This window comes from Nanorana parkeri, unplaced genomic scaffold (genome assembly GCF_000935625.1).
Source record: "Nanorana parkeri isolate BGI_ZX_2015 unplaced genomic scaffold, ASM93562v1 scaffold17, whole genome shotgun sequence".
NCBI lineage: Eukaryota > Metazoa > Chordata > Amphibia > Anura > Dicroglossidae > Nanorana > Nanorana parkeri.
The window spans coordinates 3,514,411-3,528,759 of record NW_017306285.1 but is presented as its reverse complement, the minus strand read 5'-3'; the positions used below and the strand labels follow the sequence as shown (position 1 = coordinate 3,528,759).

The 14,349-nt window shown below is 45.4% G+C and overlaps 1 protein-coding gene across 1 annotated transcript in view; it reads left to right on the top strand.

The window, feature by feature from the left end:
* Nucleotides 1-1,902: 1,902 nt before the first annotated feature.
* OPRL1 (opioid related nociceptin receptor 1) overlaps nucleotides 1,903-14,349 on the top strand; it is a 42,095-nt gene continuing 29,648 nt past the window's right edge. Inside the window, exons 1-2 of the mRNA XM_018559999.1 lie at nucleotides 1,903-1,988; nucleotides 9,776-9,988. Of these exons, the coding sequence (XP_018415501.1) occupies nucleotides 9,783-9,988 (206 nt within the window). The 5' untranslated portion in view covers nucleotides 1,903-1,988; nucleotides 9,776-9,782. The remainder of the gene's footprint in view (nucleotides 1,989-9,775; nucleotides 9,989-14,349) is intronic.

The following is a 14,349-nucleotide window of genomic DNA, read 5'->3' as shown; positions in this document are numbered from 1 at the left end:
CTTCATTAATATGCTCACACTTGGAGACTCAGATACATAGAGTTAGGACCACACTTTGCAGAGGTGCCTTGGCGCGGCAGTGTGGCTTCTACATATTTTTGGCCAAAAGTTTGTGCAACTAAAACCTCTGATTTTAACGCATACTGTTGACAGGGCTACTTGTTTGGTTGCAGGCTGGCTGGCAGGTTGGGGCTGGGGAATTTCAGTGTTTTGTAGGGATCCTCTGGCAGTCGCCGGCCAGCTAAATTAGGACCCCACCTGGAGCTCCTCCCACTGGACCAGCGCTGACTCGCCGCTGCTCTCCCGCACCGAAGGTAAGTGAAAAAAAACAAAAAACATAGCGCAAACATCGGGGCATTTTGACAAGTACAAGTACTTGTCAAAATGCCCTGTTTTTTCCGCCCTCACCCTGCAGCGCCCTCAGGCGGCCGCCTGACTTGCCTTGCGGTAGCACCGGGCCTGGTTACGCCCCTGTATACTGCTGTCATTGTATGATACTAATCCTGACTTTTTTGTTTTCCTAAACAGAATAAAAACAGGAAAGAAAGTAACAAAACGGTGGAATCGGAATTCTGCAGAAGGAATGAATGGAAATGGCAAAGTTGACCCTCGAACAGGCTGTAATAGAGCGACAGAACAGAGGAAATCAAGAAAAATGGGGCGAGCTAAGTGTTTGGCACCTTTTATAACTAAGCCAACTCTTTTTTGGGGGGGGAGGGGCTACTCTTGTGATGGGGTATCAGTGGTAACTGCCTAGAGCTCAGACACCGCACTGGCTCTTGCGAGTTGGGGGAATCACATCCCAGATGCCGCTTGCAGCAACCGGGATGCGGTTGTGGAGCGCGCCGCGGCCGATGGGTACAGCCAGCTGCGATGAGAATAATAGACCTCAGCGATGTCTCCGCGCCCCGGCTTGGCCCCCCGCCGCATGCAGATCGCTGATCGCTGCCTCATCTCTGTGGAAAAGCTGTTGCGTCCCCGGCAGACGTCCCACAGGATCGCGGGCATAAAAGAAAAACTCTTCTTTGACCTCCCCCCAACCCCCCTCGGAATGAAGTTGATATAATTAACCGTTTCCCTGCCAGTTTGTCAGGCTGAACCGGCTCTGCCCTTGAAGGTCTACATCTGTCAACGTTAACCCTTTACTGTTCTGTCCGCAATGTACGAACCCTTTTTGTTCATTGATCAACGACTTGAGACCGAGTCATCCTTTCCAAATGCCCTCACGGGGGGCTTGAATGGCTAGATCTAGCAATATTAACCCTTGGCTGCCCAATGGTGCCCCTTTAAAGGCCATTAACCGTTTTCTGTCCACATCCAGTGGGATGAAGGTGCAAACCCGGTTGGAAAGATTAACTCTTTCTTCCCCACTGCTTATCATCTTGATGGATACCAACTTCCTAGATGCCCTTGGGGGTGAAAGTTTGCATTAACCCCTCGTCTCTCGCCAAGCTGATATCTGTAGGTATTGGTTTCTCCCTAGCTAAGAGGCTGAACCAATGTTCTCAGTTGCCCTTGGAGGTGGAAAAATCTCTGCATCGAAGAGTGTTAACCCTTCAAGGGCAGCTGTGGCATCCCTGGCCTCAGCGTTGCTGGCCACGGGGGGCCACTCTGGGGGCCCCTCAGTCCTCCTGCAACAGCAGACCCTTTAACACCTTAATTTAACAAGTGTGTGTGCGTGAGATGTGTGTCTCTCCTCCTCCCCTTTCAGCCCAGGTCTGAGGCTGAGCCGGTGCTTTCCTCCCCTCCCATTGTCTGTACAGCACAGTGAGTTAATGCAGAAATCCCAGCCCTGCTCTCTGCAGCCAGCTCTCCCTCCCTCCCCGTGTCTCTGCACCCCTCCGGAGTATCGATGTGATTGTCTCCCCCTCTCTTTCCCTCCCCGGCCAGGGCTCTGCAGCTGTCTCTGTACTGGGAAAGGTGGAATCAGCAGCCAGCATCACCGACAGCAGCATCAGCACCACTCGCAGCATCCTGAGTGTATCAGGGTAAGTCCCATCCTCCTCCCCAATGATAGCTGCGTCACTTGCATAGGAAGCCACTTGCGGCAACAGTGACTTATAGGGCTTTGCAGTGTTGACCTTAAGTGTGCTTGCTGTAGGGGGGTATAATGCATACATAGCCAGGATGGATAGATGCTGCTTGCTACAGGTTGCAATGACCATCCACATTCATACTGCGGAGGAACCAACCTGTGGCTAAGCAGCTGCCGTAGCACCAGTTAAGCATGCTGGGATTTGTAGTTCTACAACTGCTTTGAAAAAAAAAAACCACAGGCTTGCATCTTTTCTTAAAATCCATTTGCTACTGTGAATAGTATAGTGGCTCACATACCATATTCCTTTTTAGAAGCCCTAGCCATGCTGGGACTTGTAGTCCAACAGAGCCACAGGTGGCCTTTAATTTTGATCCCGCAACTCCGTTCAGGCGCAGAGTACGCCGTACAGGCACGAAACGATTGCAGGCTGTGTACAGTTGATACCAAAGCCGTTTCAATTAGGGGTTGTTTAATGAGTAGAGCAATGATGACGTGTGAAGTGCCATAGCCCGCACAGGCACCAATGAGGCGTAACCTTTCTTCGGGTTACAGCGGGAGGAACTAATGAGAGATCACTGCCGATTGGTCGACCTGACTTTCTCTACTTTGTATGTTGCTACTGGCCTCAAGAAAACCTTGATGTCTCATTTGGCCCCATAGGGTATGTATAGGCGGCATGCGTGCCATGGGTTGTCTGCAACATTAGACGTCTTGTTATCAAAGGTCACTTGCCCTAAAGTGTCAACTGTCTGGCTGTGACACTTGCTAGAGATTTGGGGACACAAGTCTGTGTTCTTACTTTCCTCATGTAGACAAATATGACAACATAGTGAAGGCATTTTCACCTACGGCACCGCATAACCGATGCGGGGTCTCGGCACGGTCACATACGTGACGTCACGCTTATACCCCCTCCAATCTGTAAAAGGTTAGAACACTGTTTGTGACATTCCAGGGTTATGTAAACTGTGTCTGGCTGGGATAAAACATCACCAACAGTCTCCGTGTGAAAGAACTGTCTAGCTGCAGTGTTTGTGGTCCCTTGAAGGCCGCTAACACTACTTGCTGTGATGCTGACATGGTCTGTGGCGCTGTACCATAACAGGCGGCATGGAACGCTAAGGAATTGCACAGGTGTCTGTATGTAAGGTTGACCTCCAAGTCAAGTGATATGTTTAAAAATACATAAGCTGTAGCTCATTGCCTGCGACTGCGTTTTACTTTTTTGGATGCATTTTTGTGGGAGACGAGCTCGTTTCACAGCAGAGTTCGGCCTTTGCTAAGCACAGCGGGGGTCTGCTTGGGGCACAAAGAGTTTCTGAGTGTCCTCAGGACCACGCTAGTGATTGCAGACTGTGTGGTCTGGGCAAGAATCGAACCCACCAAGAAGGTCACCTGTGTACCTGCAGCTGTGTACTTATGGGAGCTTTACACTTCAGGCTAGCAGGTGTCAGGCAGGGCCAGTTTTAGAGTTAGTGATGAAGGGCCACAGTTGTGCCAGGTGGAGGTAACCTGATATTCCATGTGTTCCCTAATAATAATTCTAGTTTTTGATAAAAAGTTCTGCTTTAATTAGTGACCCCCGGTAATTTACAGGGGGTTTGTGGGCCGCCAACTCATCCAACTTGTTCCCAATTGGTCACCACATCATGTAGGGGCATTATGGGATTATGCAGTCATCCAACCATAGATAGGAGAGGGAAAACAAAAGGCTTGGTCACTAAATGTGTCTATCTATCTATCTCTCTCTCTCTCTCTCTCTCTCTCTCTGTCTCTCTATCTATGTATCCCATGTCTCTCTCTCTCTTTCTCTCTCTCTCGCTATGTATCCCATGCCTCTCTGTCTCTCACTCTCTCTATCTATGTATCCCATGTCTATCTATCTATCTATCTATCTATCTATCTATCTATCTATCTATCTATCTATCTATCTATCTATCTATCTATCTATCTATCTATCTACCAATCTTCTATATTATCCTTCATCAATGTGGGAAACCCAACATTTTAGAGTTTTCTCCAGAGCAAGAAGTAAGGGGAAATCATCCAATGGGGCAAATATTCAGTTGACAGCTGTCTAAGATGTTGTACCTCTGGGACAGGAAGTGAAAGGAAATTGCAGCAGCAGGACAAAGGAAAAAAAAAACACAAAAACAAAAACTCTCTGCTGTCTCTCCAATCTCTGGCACTGATGGAGTCATGTTTTGTACAGTGAGGTTGTTGTTTAGTCGGCATACTTATATTGGGAAGGCCAAGAAAATAGAGTCATAGTAACCATAGTCAGGGTATGTACAGGGCGGAATTTCCCACAAGGCCAACCAAGGCCCGGCTTTGGGGCAGCAGGGAGTAGAGGGGCAGCAGGGGTGAGGAATTCCTATCTCCCGATGCATGGGATATGCAGTTCCGGGCGCCGGGCAGGTAGTTGTTTTCTACATTTAGCCCTGGAAGCAGAGCTAAATGTACAGCGGGGAAGTCGCTGGGCCTTAGTATGCATAAGGCTCCATTCACACTGGAGCGGCTGTCCGCGCGTATTCGGCTGACTGGATACGTGCAGAGTCGGTCTAAACAGAGAAAACAATTTCGTTTAATGTACATTGTTCAGACTATTGCGGGGACCCCAAAATAGTACAAGCGCGATATAAGGGCAGATTAAGCAAGTTCGCTGCTATTTAATAGCCGCAAATGAGCAGCATCTGTGCAGATTAAACATTTTAGCGTTTTTGTCCCGCACAGTCTTCCGCGGGAAAGGCAAACGCTATATGTGAATGGAGTCAGAGTCTGAATAAGTTGAAGTATAACTAAAGTCTCTGTTGTTTTTTTTTTGCATAAATCTACTGCTAGCAGGCAGTAGATATAAGCAAAAACATTTTAAAAAGTTACTAAAAAGGTAAATACTTACCTGTGTCTCCGCCACTCGCTCCCGTCTGAAGATCTGGAGCTTCTCAAGCGGCCGAGCAGGATGATGGGGCGGGCGCAATGCGCAGGATAGAGCTCCAGCGGGGAGAAGAGGAGAGACACAGTGGAGGTGAATGCACGTAGCCGGGAGCGTGCACGTCGGACAGACAACGTGGGACACGAGGAGACCGGCACCAGCACTGGATCAGAGACCGGCACCAGCACTGGAGAGATTGCTGGAAACAAGTGGAAGGAAGAAGATGATCGGATCAAGAGGCATCATTTAAGGCACACAGGCAATGTAGCGTCAGTGAGAGGCTTTATGAGCTGTTGAAGGCTAAAAAATACATAGTTACGTAGTTAGTCAGGTTGAAAAAAGACACAGACAAGACACAGACAAGTCCATCGAGTTCAACCTATAGAGATATGAAAGAAAAAAAAAAGAAAAGCCTAAACAGAAGGCTATGCCCCCAATTACCCCCTGTAGAGGAAGGCAAAAAAACCCTCTATAAAGCATGGTTCAATTTGCTCCAACAGGGGAAAAAAATTCCTTCCTGATCCCATAAGGCAATCGGATATTCCCTGGATCAACAATCTCTGATGCTTAATATACCTATACATACTTACATTTACTTAACTTAAAACATTTCCCCAAAGCTGAACTCTGGGATAAGCAAACATTGTCTAAATACAAGATCTACGTGTATTCTTCCTCGAATCCTGGTGAGCTCTGTGTATTTGTTCCAGATCTGTGCAGTAATCCAGGTTGAGACTTCCTGTAATAACGGCCACTGCTGCTCACTCCTTGTGCAGGGTGACTGGTCTTGTCTCCGCCCCCTCCTGTATTAAAGACCGGTCTTTATTACAGGAGGGGGTGGAGACAAGACCAGTCACCCTGCACAATCAGAGAGCGCAACCGTGACCGGTCTTTATTACAGGAGTGGGTGGAGACAAGACCAGTCACCCTGCACAAGGAGAGAGAGCAGCAGTGAGCGGTCTTTATTACAGGAGGGGGCAGAGACCAGACAAGTCACCTTGTACAAGGAGAGAGAGCAGCAGTGAGTGGTCTTTATTACATAAAGTCTCACACTGGATTTCTGCACAGATCTGGAAGAAAGACACAAAGCTCACCAAGATTCAAGGAAGAACACACATGACTCTTGTGTTTAGAAACTATTTGCTTATCCCGGAGTTCAGCTTTAAGTGTGAGGGGGTTGCTTAAGTGTTACATTTTTACTACCATGCAGGAAGGAAAGCTTTAATCCTGTAACCAGTTTGCAGCAAAGTGCCCCGCACCAACCTAACAATGGCAAAAATACAATTCAGTGGCTTGAATGGTAAGCATGGCTCTGCCGAGAGCTCTGAGTGCTATTCACACCAATGTAATCATCTGTGTAGAAGAATCTTGTGACATTTACCTCCCATTCTTATCCTTCAGACAGGCAAATAAAAGATAATACACATACAAAAAAAAAACCCACCGGAGCTTTTCTATAGCAAAAGAAATTCTTTCACATTTCAGGCGCTAACCTTACCGATCGCATCATCTGATCTGACCGATGACCATGTGACACTGTGCCAATTGCGGACTGTTCTTATTGGAAGAACTATAGACATTTTCCTTCAGTCTTTTGGTGGTTGGAGAACTGAGGGTAGTCTTACCTACATGACTGAGCTTTATACATGGATGAATGTGCATTGACACATACATGATACATTGATGCATACATGATACATTGATACAAAATGAAATAAGAAGCCTAAAAGGGAAAACTAATGCAGCCACCAGATCTAAGGACTGGTAATGGGCAATATATTACATTTTTGGCCTTTGGTTTAACATGCTTGAATGATGTTTTAATCATAATTAGGGATGCACCGATACCAAGTACCGTACTCGGTACAAGTACTAGTACAGATACTTTTTGAGCTCCAAGACTAGACTAGAGAGAAATTAAAAAATTAGGAGGCAGCTGTCATTTGTAAGGAGCACACGGAGCTCCTGGGATTTGTACATCTCTGTTTATATGTATGATTTTGTTTTTATAAATATATAGAAGTGATGCACCGATACCATTTCTTCAAGTACAAGTACTGATACTTACCCAAGTCCTCACAGATACGAGTACTGATACATTTTTGTTTATTGTCATGTGAGAGTTTTTCTAAAACAATACAGACTAATGATTTCTGGACAGTGGTGGAGTGCCAGAGCCCGGTCCCAGCTGCAACCGCTGCAACCCTGATAGTTCTCATGAAAATGCCAAGTATCGGCACTGGTATCTGAAAAGTATCGGTGCATCCCTAGTTTTAATGAATACCAAGCCACATTCATATGTGTCTTTTATGTCTGCCTGGAATTAGGATTTAAGTAAGAAGAGAACTCCATTAGGAAGAAGTCATTGGTTCCTTCAGTAGGACGTAGCCCTTCCCCTGGATGTTATTGCGCACATGTCCTTCTGTCAGGTGCTCATGCTAGCTTTGTAAAGCCGTAGCCAAGACTTACATGACTAGTTCTCTTTAACAGTGTCACTAATGTGCATTTTTTTATGTACAGAAAAGTTTTTGGCCATGGTGTCATTGATGTGTGACGGCCCTTTAATCCCTCTGGGCATAAAGTAGTTTAGAAAATAAGAGTGGAGAAAATGGATCTTCTGGCTGCTCAGTGACAGTTTATTTTATGGACCAGCGCTCTACCAGGTGTGATGGTTTATTGCATCCTTTATGCTAAACGCATTAAACAATCAGCAAGAAGGAGAAACACAATGGTACTGCCTGGCAGAGCGGGACCCGGGTACTCCTAATCATTCTGTTGTGTGTTCTTGCTGAAGCTTGAAGCTCAATTGAACTCTGTATTGATTACTGATGTATCCAGGGTCCCTATACGGCAATAAATCTGCTGATTTCAGGGTTTTTTTTAAAATTTGCATTTCAAGTGCCGCAGCAAGGGTTAAAATACCATGTGCTCGAAATTATGTTGGTGAGTCTGACCATTGCTCTCCCAAAGAATGCCATCTGAACCCCCTGCTCACTCCTCCAATCAACAGTGCTGCTGAGGGAGTGAGATCCCTCACTTCGAGTCTAATATGCTCCCCTGTACACTCCTCCAATCAGCAGGACTTTCACTCCCTGAGCAGCACTGTTGATTGAAGCAGTGTGCATGGGGGGGGGCGTTATTATGGACTACTACTCTAACTCACACACAACAGCCTGAGTCTCCAGTGGTGGAACGCTCCCCCTGCACACTGCTCCAATCAGCAGAGCTGCTTAGGGAGGGAAAGTCCTGTTGTTTGGAGCAGTGAGCAGGGGGGCGTTTTTGGACTAAAGCTCTAACTCACCAGCAGCAGCCGAAGCCTGCAGCAGTGCTGCATTGCCCCCTGCACACTGCTTCAAACAACAGTTCTGCTCAGGGAGTGAGAGCCCTGTTAATTGGAGCAGAGTTCAGGGTGTATATTGGACCGCTGTGCCACACTCCCCTCTGCACACTGCTCCAAACAAAAGTGCTCTCAGGGAGTGAAAGTGTTGTTGATTGGAGCAGCGTTCAGGGGGCAGTATATTGTACTGAAGCTCTAACACACCAGCAGTAGCACAAGCCTGCAGCAGTGCCGCAATCCCCCCTGCACACTGCTCCAAACAACAGTGATGCTCAGGGAGCGAGAGTCCTGTTAATTGGAGCAGTGTGCAGGGGGAGTATATTGGACTGCAGCTCTAACACACCAGCAGTGGCCCAAGTGTGCAGTGGTGCCACACTGCCCCTTTACACTGCTCCAATCATCCTCCTCCCTGCAGCAGACTGGTGACATCATCTGAGCCTAGGCAAGGGTCACTTGACTGGAGCTCAATGACTGCTGTTATTGGTAAAAGGTGGAGCTTTCTTTTGGAAAATTATACTTTTGCTGTATACTGTGTCATGTCAGTGATTTATTCATGGAGACTTATAAAGTTACTGAAAGGTCCACTTTAAGGAACTGCTAAACTTCCATACAAGGCACTGCCCTAATCTCCCATGGATGGGGCTTTGTGATATTCACTTTTCAGTGCTGGTAGTTTGTGTCCCTGGAATGCATCTTTTTTGACTTGAATGACTGGAATGATTTAGGAGGTGATTGGACGATTTCCTTAGGGACCGTAATATACAGGGGTGCAAGTACTCTTAAGAATGAGAACACACAGTGACCTATACATACGCACACATCAGTAGGACCATACACACACACACACACACACACAATAGGTTGGACTTGATGGACATATGTCTTTATTCAACCGGACGGAAGAGGAGGCAGGGCCCGGCGAACACAGAGGCGGACATCGCTGACAGGTAAGAGGTGTGCAGCCCATCTGAGACCCTGCAGAACCCACTATAGAGAGTCTATGGTGGGCTCTCAGGTGGGCTGTTTGGTATATATTAGGTGGGCTCTGCAGGGCCACTCTCACGTGGGCTCTGCAAGGGGCATAACTAGCAATCACGGGGCCACATACAAAATTTTGCTATGGGGCCCTGTGATTTCTAGTTACGCCCCTGTATGTAACTATGTAATTCATTCTTTAATGTACACCTGTCAAGAGAGGAATGCATGGGCTGCCATTTTTCTTCTTCTGGAAATACATGATGCCTGGCCGTGCCTGGCTTCTATACTTGCGCATCACAAAGCTAAAATGAGCATGCTGCAAGTGAAAATTCGTAATTTATTCTTATAGTGTGTGCCCTGTGACTGTATCAGATGTGCTAATGCCAAAGCAATTAGCGAGCCAGGCAATTAGAATCCTCAGAAGAGCAGTCTCCTCCCTTCTTGCATGACCCGCTGCCCTCTCCTGATGTTGTCTTGTTTTGTCCTGCAGAAACAAGATGGATCTCCCTTTGTCCGACGCATTTTTTCAGGCGGACCTCTTTCGAGAGCTCCTGCTCAACGGCAGCTTCAATGACAGCATGTTCAACAGTACCAGCGACCGCTTCCTCCCGTTCGGGGTCCAGGTCACCATTGTGGTGGTGTACCTCATCGTCTGCGTGGTGGGGCTCGTGGGTAACTGTGCCGTCATGTACGTCATAGTCAGGTAAGGTCGTGCTTCGTATACTCTTGAAAGCTGGCCATAGTCACATGGTCTTAAATTGGACTTTTACTGAAATGTTAGCTTTAAATCTATGTTCATTGTCTGGCTGAGATGGATATATAAAGAGCACCAGAAGGGCTTGTGCTAGTTACCTTCCCCTGGAGAGGTGCTACTCTGAGCTCCTACCAGTGCTGACCAAAAGTCTAAGTCGTATGACCTCAGCCAATGCAAACAGTGACCCTCTTATACGACAACGATCACATAACCCACATAACCAACCCCCTAGGCTTTTGGTCATGTGACAGGCACTGGAGGGAGCCCTGGAGCATCATGTTCTCCTGCTAAAGGTACCTAATTCAGCACTTTTACTCTTAAATATCTCCGCAGGATTATTATTATAGCTGTTGAGTATAGACATGGTGCAAAGAAGACTCCGCTAATTCAAATAGCTACTGAAATTACTGAATACAGCGTATTGGCATGCTAAGCTTCAGTTTTTGGAAATAAACCGAATGTGTGTCAGCAGCTTCAAGAGGCTACACTGACCAGAAGCCTGTCCTTATTTAAAAAAAAAGAAGAACTCCAGATAAAGGCAAAAGCTTACCCTTGCAGTGGGGCTACCTCTTAGACCGCTGGAGTCCAGGGGAGAAGAGGCTGTGAGGACCAGACCAGAGGGAGCTGGCAGGTCCGAGGTTCAGGTGAGTAATACAGCTTTATTAGAGCCCCATAGACAAATAAAGCACTTTACCATTGCAGTGCCGGGATAGCCCCACTACATGGGTCATTTTTTTGTTTGCCTGGAGTTCTTCTTTAACTTAAAGTGACACTAAACTCAGAAGTTAAACCTTAAAAATGCATTCAAGTACCTTAACTATAATACTGGACCTTATTTGTGTATCACTCGGCTGTAGATCCTCAAATCATCACTGAATCGCTGTCCTTCCTTCTGGAGAGGGGGGGCTACTTTTGTTCCACATGGTTGTAAAGTAGTTACCGCTCCAAGCTCACTCCTGTGATGGACTACAATCTCATATTTAGTTTACTAATTTTGTATTGAGCTTGTAGTCCATCCTGGGAGCGAGCTTGGAGCGGTGACTACTTTACAACACGCATTTGTCCGACCATGGGGCCATGGGGAACACAAGCAGCCCCCCTCCAGAAGGAAGGACAGTTTTAGCACCAATTCAGAGATGATTGGAGGAACTACAGCCGAGTGATACACAAATAAGAGACATTTTTATTAATAGTTCAGGTACTTGAATGTATTTTTAAGGTTTAACTCCTGAGTTTAGTGTCACTTTAAAGGAAAAGGTATAGTTTGATTAATGTTTTTGTAGATATACATGTTAAAGAGATCAGCTTGATGTGACTAATGTTATGAATGTGTTAAAGTTTGAAAAATACTTGTTTCTTATCATTATATTTGTACAATAAGGTCGGTTATATTTGTTTATTACATGATAAAGGCAAAAGCTTACCCTTGCAGTGGGGCTACCTCTTAGACCGCTGGAGTCCAGGGGAGAAGAGGCTGTGAGGACCAGACCAGAGGGAGCTGGCAGGTCCGAGGTTCAGGTGAGTAATACAGCTTTATTAGAGCCCCATAGACAAATAAAGCACTTTACCATTGCAGTGCCGGGATAGCCCCACTACATGGGTCATTTTTTTGTTTGCCTGGAGTTCTTCTTTAACTTAAAGTGACACTAAACTCAGAAGTTAAACCTTAAAAATGCATTCAAGTACCTTAACTATAATACTGGACCTTATTTGTGTATCACTCGGCTGTAGATCCTCAAATCATCACTGAATCGCTGTCCTTCCTTCTGGAGAGGGGGGGCTACTTTTGTTCCACATGGTTGTAAAGTAGTTACCGCTCCAAGCTCACTCCTGTGATGGACTACAATCTCATATTTAGTTTACTAATTTTGTATTGAGCTTGTAGTCCATCCTGGGAGCGAGCTTGGAGCGGTGACTACTTTACAACACGCATTTGTCCGACCATGGGGCCATGGGGAACACAAGCAGCCCCCCTCCAGAAGGAAGGACAGTTTTAGCACCAATTCAGAGATGATTGGAGGAACTACAGCCGAGTGATACACAAATAAGAGACATTTTTATTAATAGTTCAGGTACTTGAATGTATTTTTAAGGTTTAACTCCTGAGTTTAGTGTCACTTTAAAGGAAAAGGTATAGTTTGATTAATGTTTTTGTAGATATACATGTTAAAGAGATCAGCTTGATGTGACTAATGTTATGAATGTGTTAAAGTTTGAAAAATACTTGTTTCTGATCATTATATTTGTACAATAAGGTCGGTTATATTTGTTTATTACATATGCAGGATCAGCTTTCTTCTATGCGGTTATACTCAACGATTGCGCCTTAGTGCTCCTTCTTTTAATACAAATGCATAGGAGACATTGATCAAAACTGTCTTATTGTTTGAAGCTGCTAAAACGTCGCTCCAAGTTAGAGACTTAGAGATTTATTTTCTGTACACTGTAGTGGAAATTTATCAAAACTGGAGCAGTTGCCCATGGTAACCAATCAGCTTCTCTCTTGAGTTTGTTCAGTTAAGGTTTGAAAATAAAGGGGCATGCTGATTGGTTGCCGTGCACAGCTGCTCCAGATTTTTTTCTGCTCCAGTTTTGATCAATTCCCCTCAATAAGCCTAATAAATTAGCTGATATGAAAATGAACATATCTGTTAGACCTGTAAGCTGCGGAAAAATAGTCGGTTCGGTTGGGATATTTCTTTATTTTGGAATTCAGGATTCTGATCCGAAATTCAGTTCGGTTTGGGTTTCGGATTCGGACGAAATCCGAATTTTCGTTCGTTTGGGATGAGTTTACGAACGTATACAGTATATTCATTACGATTACCACAGAAAACCATATACAGATATTAATACTAAAGCTGAGGCTCCTGGACCCGAATGGCATCCGAAGGAGCTCCCAAATGTCATTCATGCCTGGGATCCTCAGCTTTAGTAATATATGTATATGGCTCCCAGACTGGAATGGCATTCGGGAGCTCCTGAATGCAATTCGGAAATTCGGATCCCGAATGTCATTCGGGTCTGGGAGCCATATACTAAAGCTGAGGTTCCCAGACCTGAATGGCATGCTGGAGCTCCCGAATGCAATTTGGACTTTCGGATTTGGAATGCCATTCGGGTCTAGGAGCCTCATCTTTAGTATTATATGTATATGCAGTATATAGTGCCCATGTTGTCGTAATGAAAATACGTATTCAGACCCATTTGGATGCATTAAACCAAAAAACACATCTGATTGGCCAGACAAGTCACATGTACGATTCAGTCTCGTTTTTGAACAAGATTCGGACAGGATCCGAAATTCGGAAATGGAAATTCGTATTTGGACACATTCAGATGCATTGGGATTCGGATATGTGTCTAGTGTTTTGTCAAATGTGTCACCTTCCATGACTGTCTAGCACAGACATGAGATTTATTCTGACCGTTTTTGTTATTGACTTGTGAATTTTGGGGAAAATGAGGGTGACACTGTGTTCAGTACTACTCCCCTATTCTCTCCAAACAGTTTGGGGTTCGTCAGACCTGACTATCATCACAGTGCTTAGTAATTATAAGTTCTGCAGCAGTTGTGAGGTTAACTTTATCCCCAAAGTAGTGCTCACAATTGTGGCACAACTGAGAAAATAGGCGGACAGTCGCTATTCGGCCGTATGATCACGCAGAGCTAAATCTGCTGCTTTGGTTGCAAAACAGAGGCAAAGATTCATGCTAACACGTATGTGCTTTAAATAATACGCAGCTGGTTCAATAAATGCCCCCCTTATGAGTCAGCTGACCCACTAAAACAATGCACTCCCCTTGCAGATGACAACTCATTTCGGCAGTTGTTAAAGAGGTAGGTTGAACGAAGGGGAGCCAAATTGGAAGCGCCCTCTAGTGGCCAATCTGCAAAACTCCAGAACACAGGCATGAAATGAGTAAGCATGGCGAATTGCAAAAGTCACAATAAAACTTACTCTAAGGTCAACAATGTAACAATGACTCAAGGTGTGTTCTCACCGAAGATACACTGTATTTCCTTTTTTTTTAAAACTCATAATCGGAACTGCAGGACACTTGTATGGCTCTTTTTGATGAAGGCTATATGTTGACCCCCGCCCAGAGTTTTCTCTTGCCTTCTTCAGCATTAACGGTTTGAGACTATAGAATAGGATGTGGTCTATGGTGGTTTAATCCACCGCGTTACGTACGTTACCTGTACTCTGTTCAGATTCCTTTTTGTTGTGTGTATGGTCGTGTGCATGTGTACAGGTAATATATTAATGCACGAGATATAACTTGTCGGAGTGGCCAGTTACTATAGG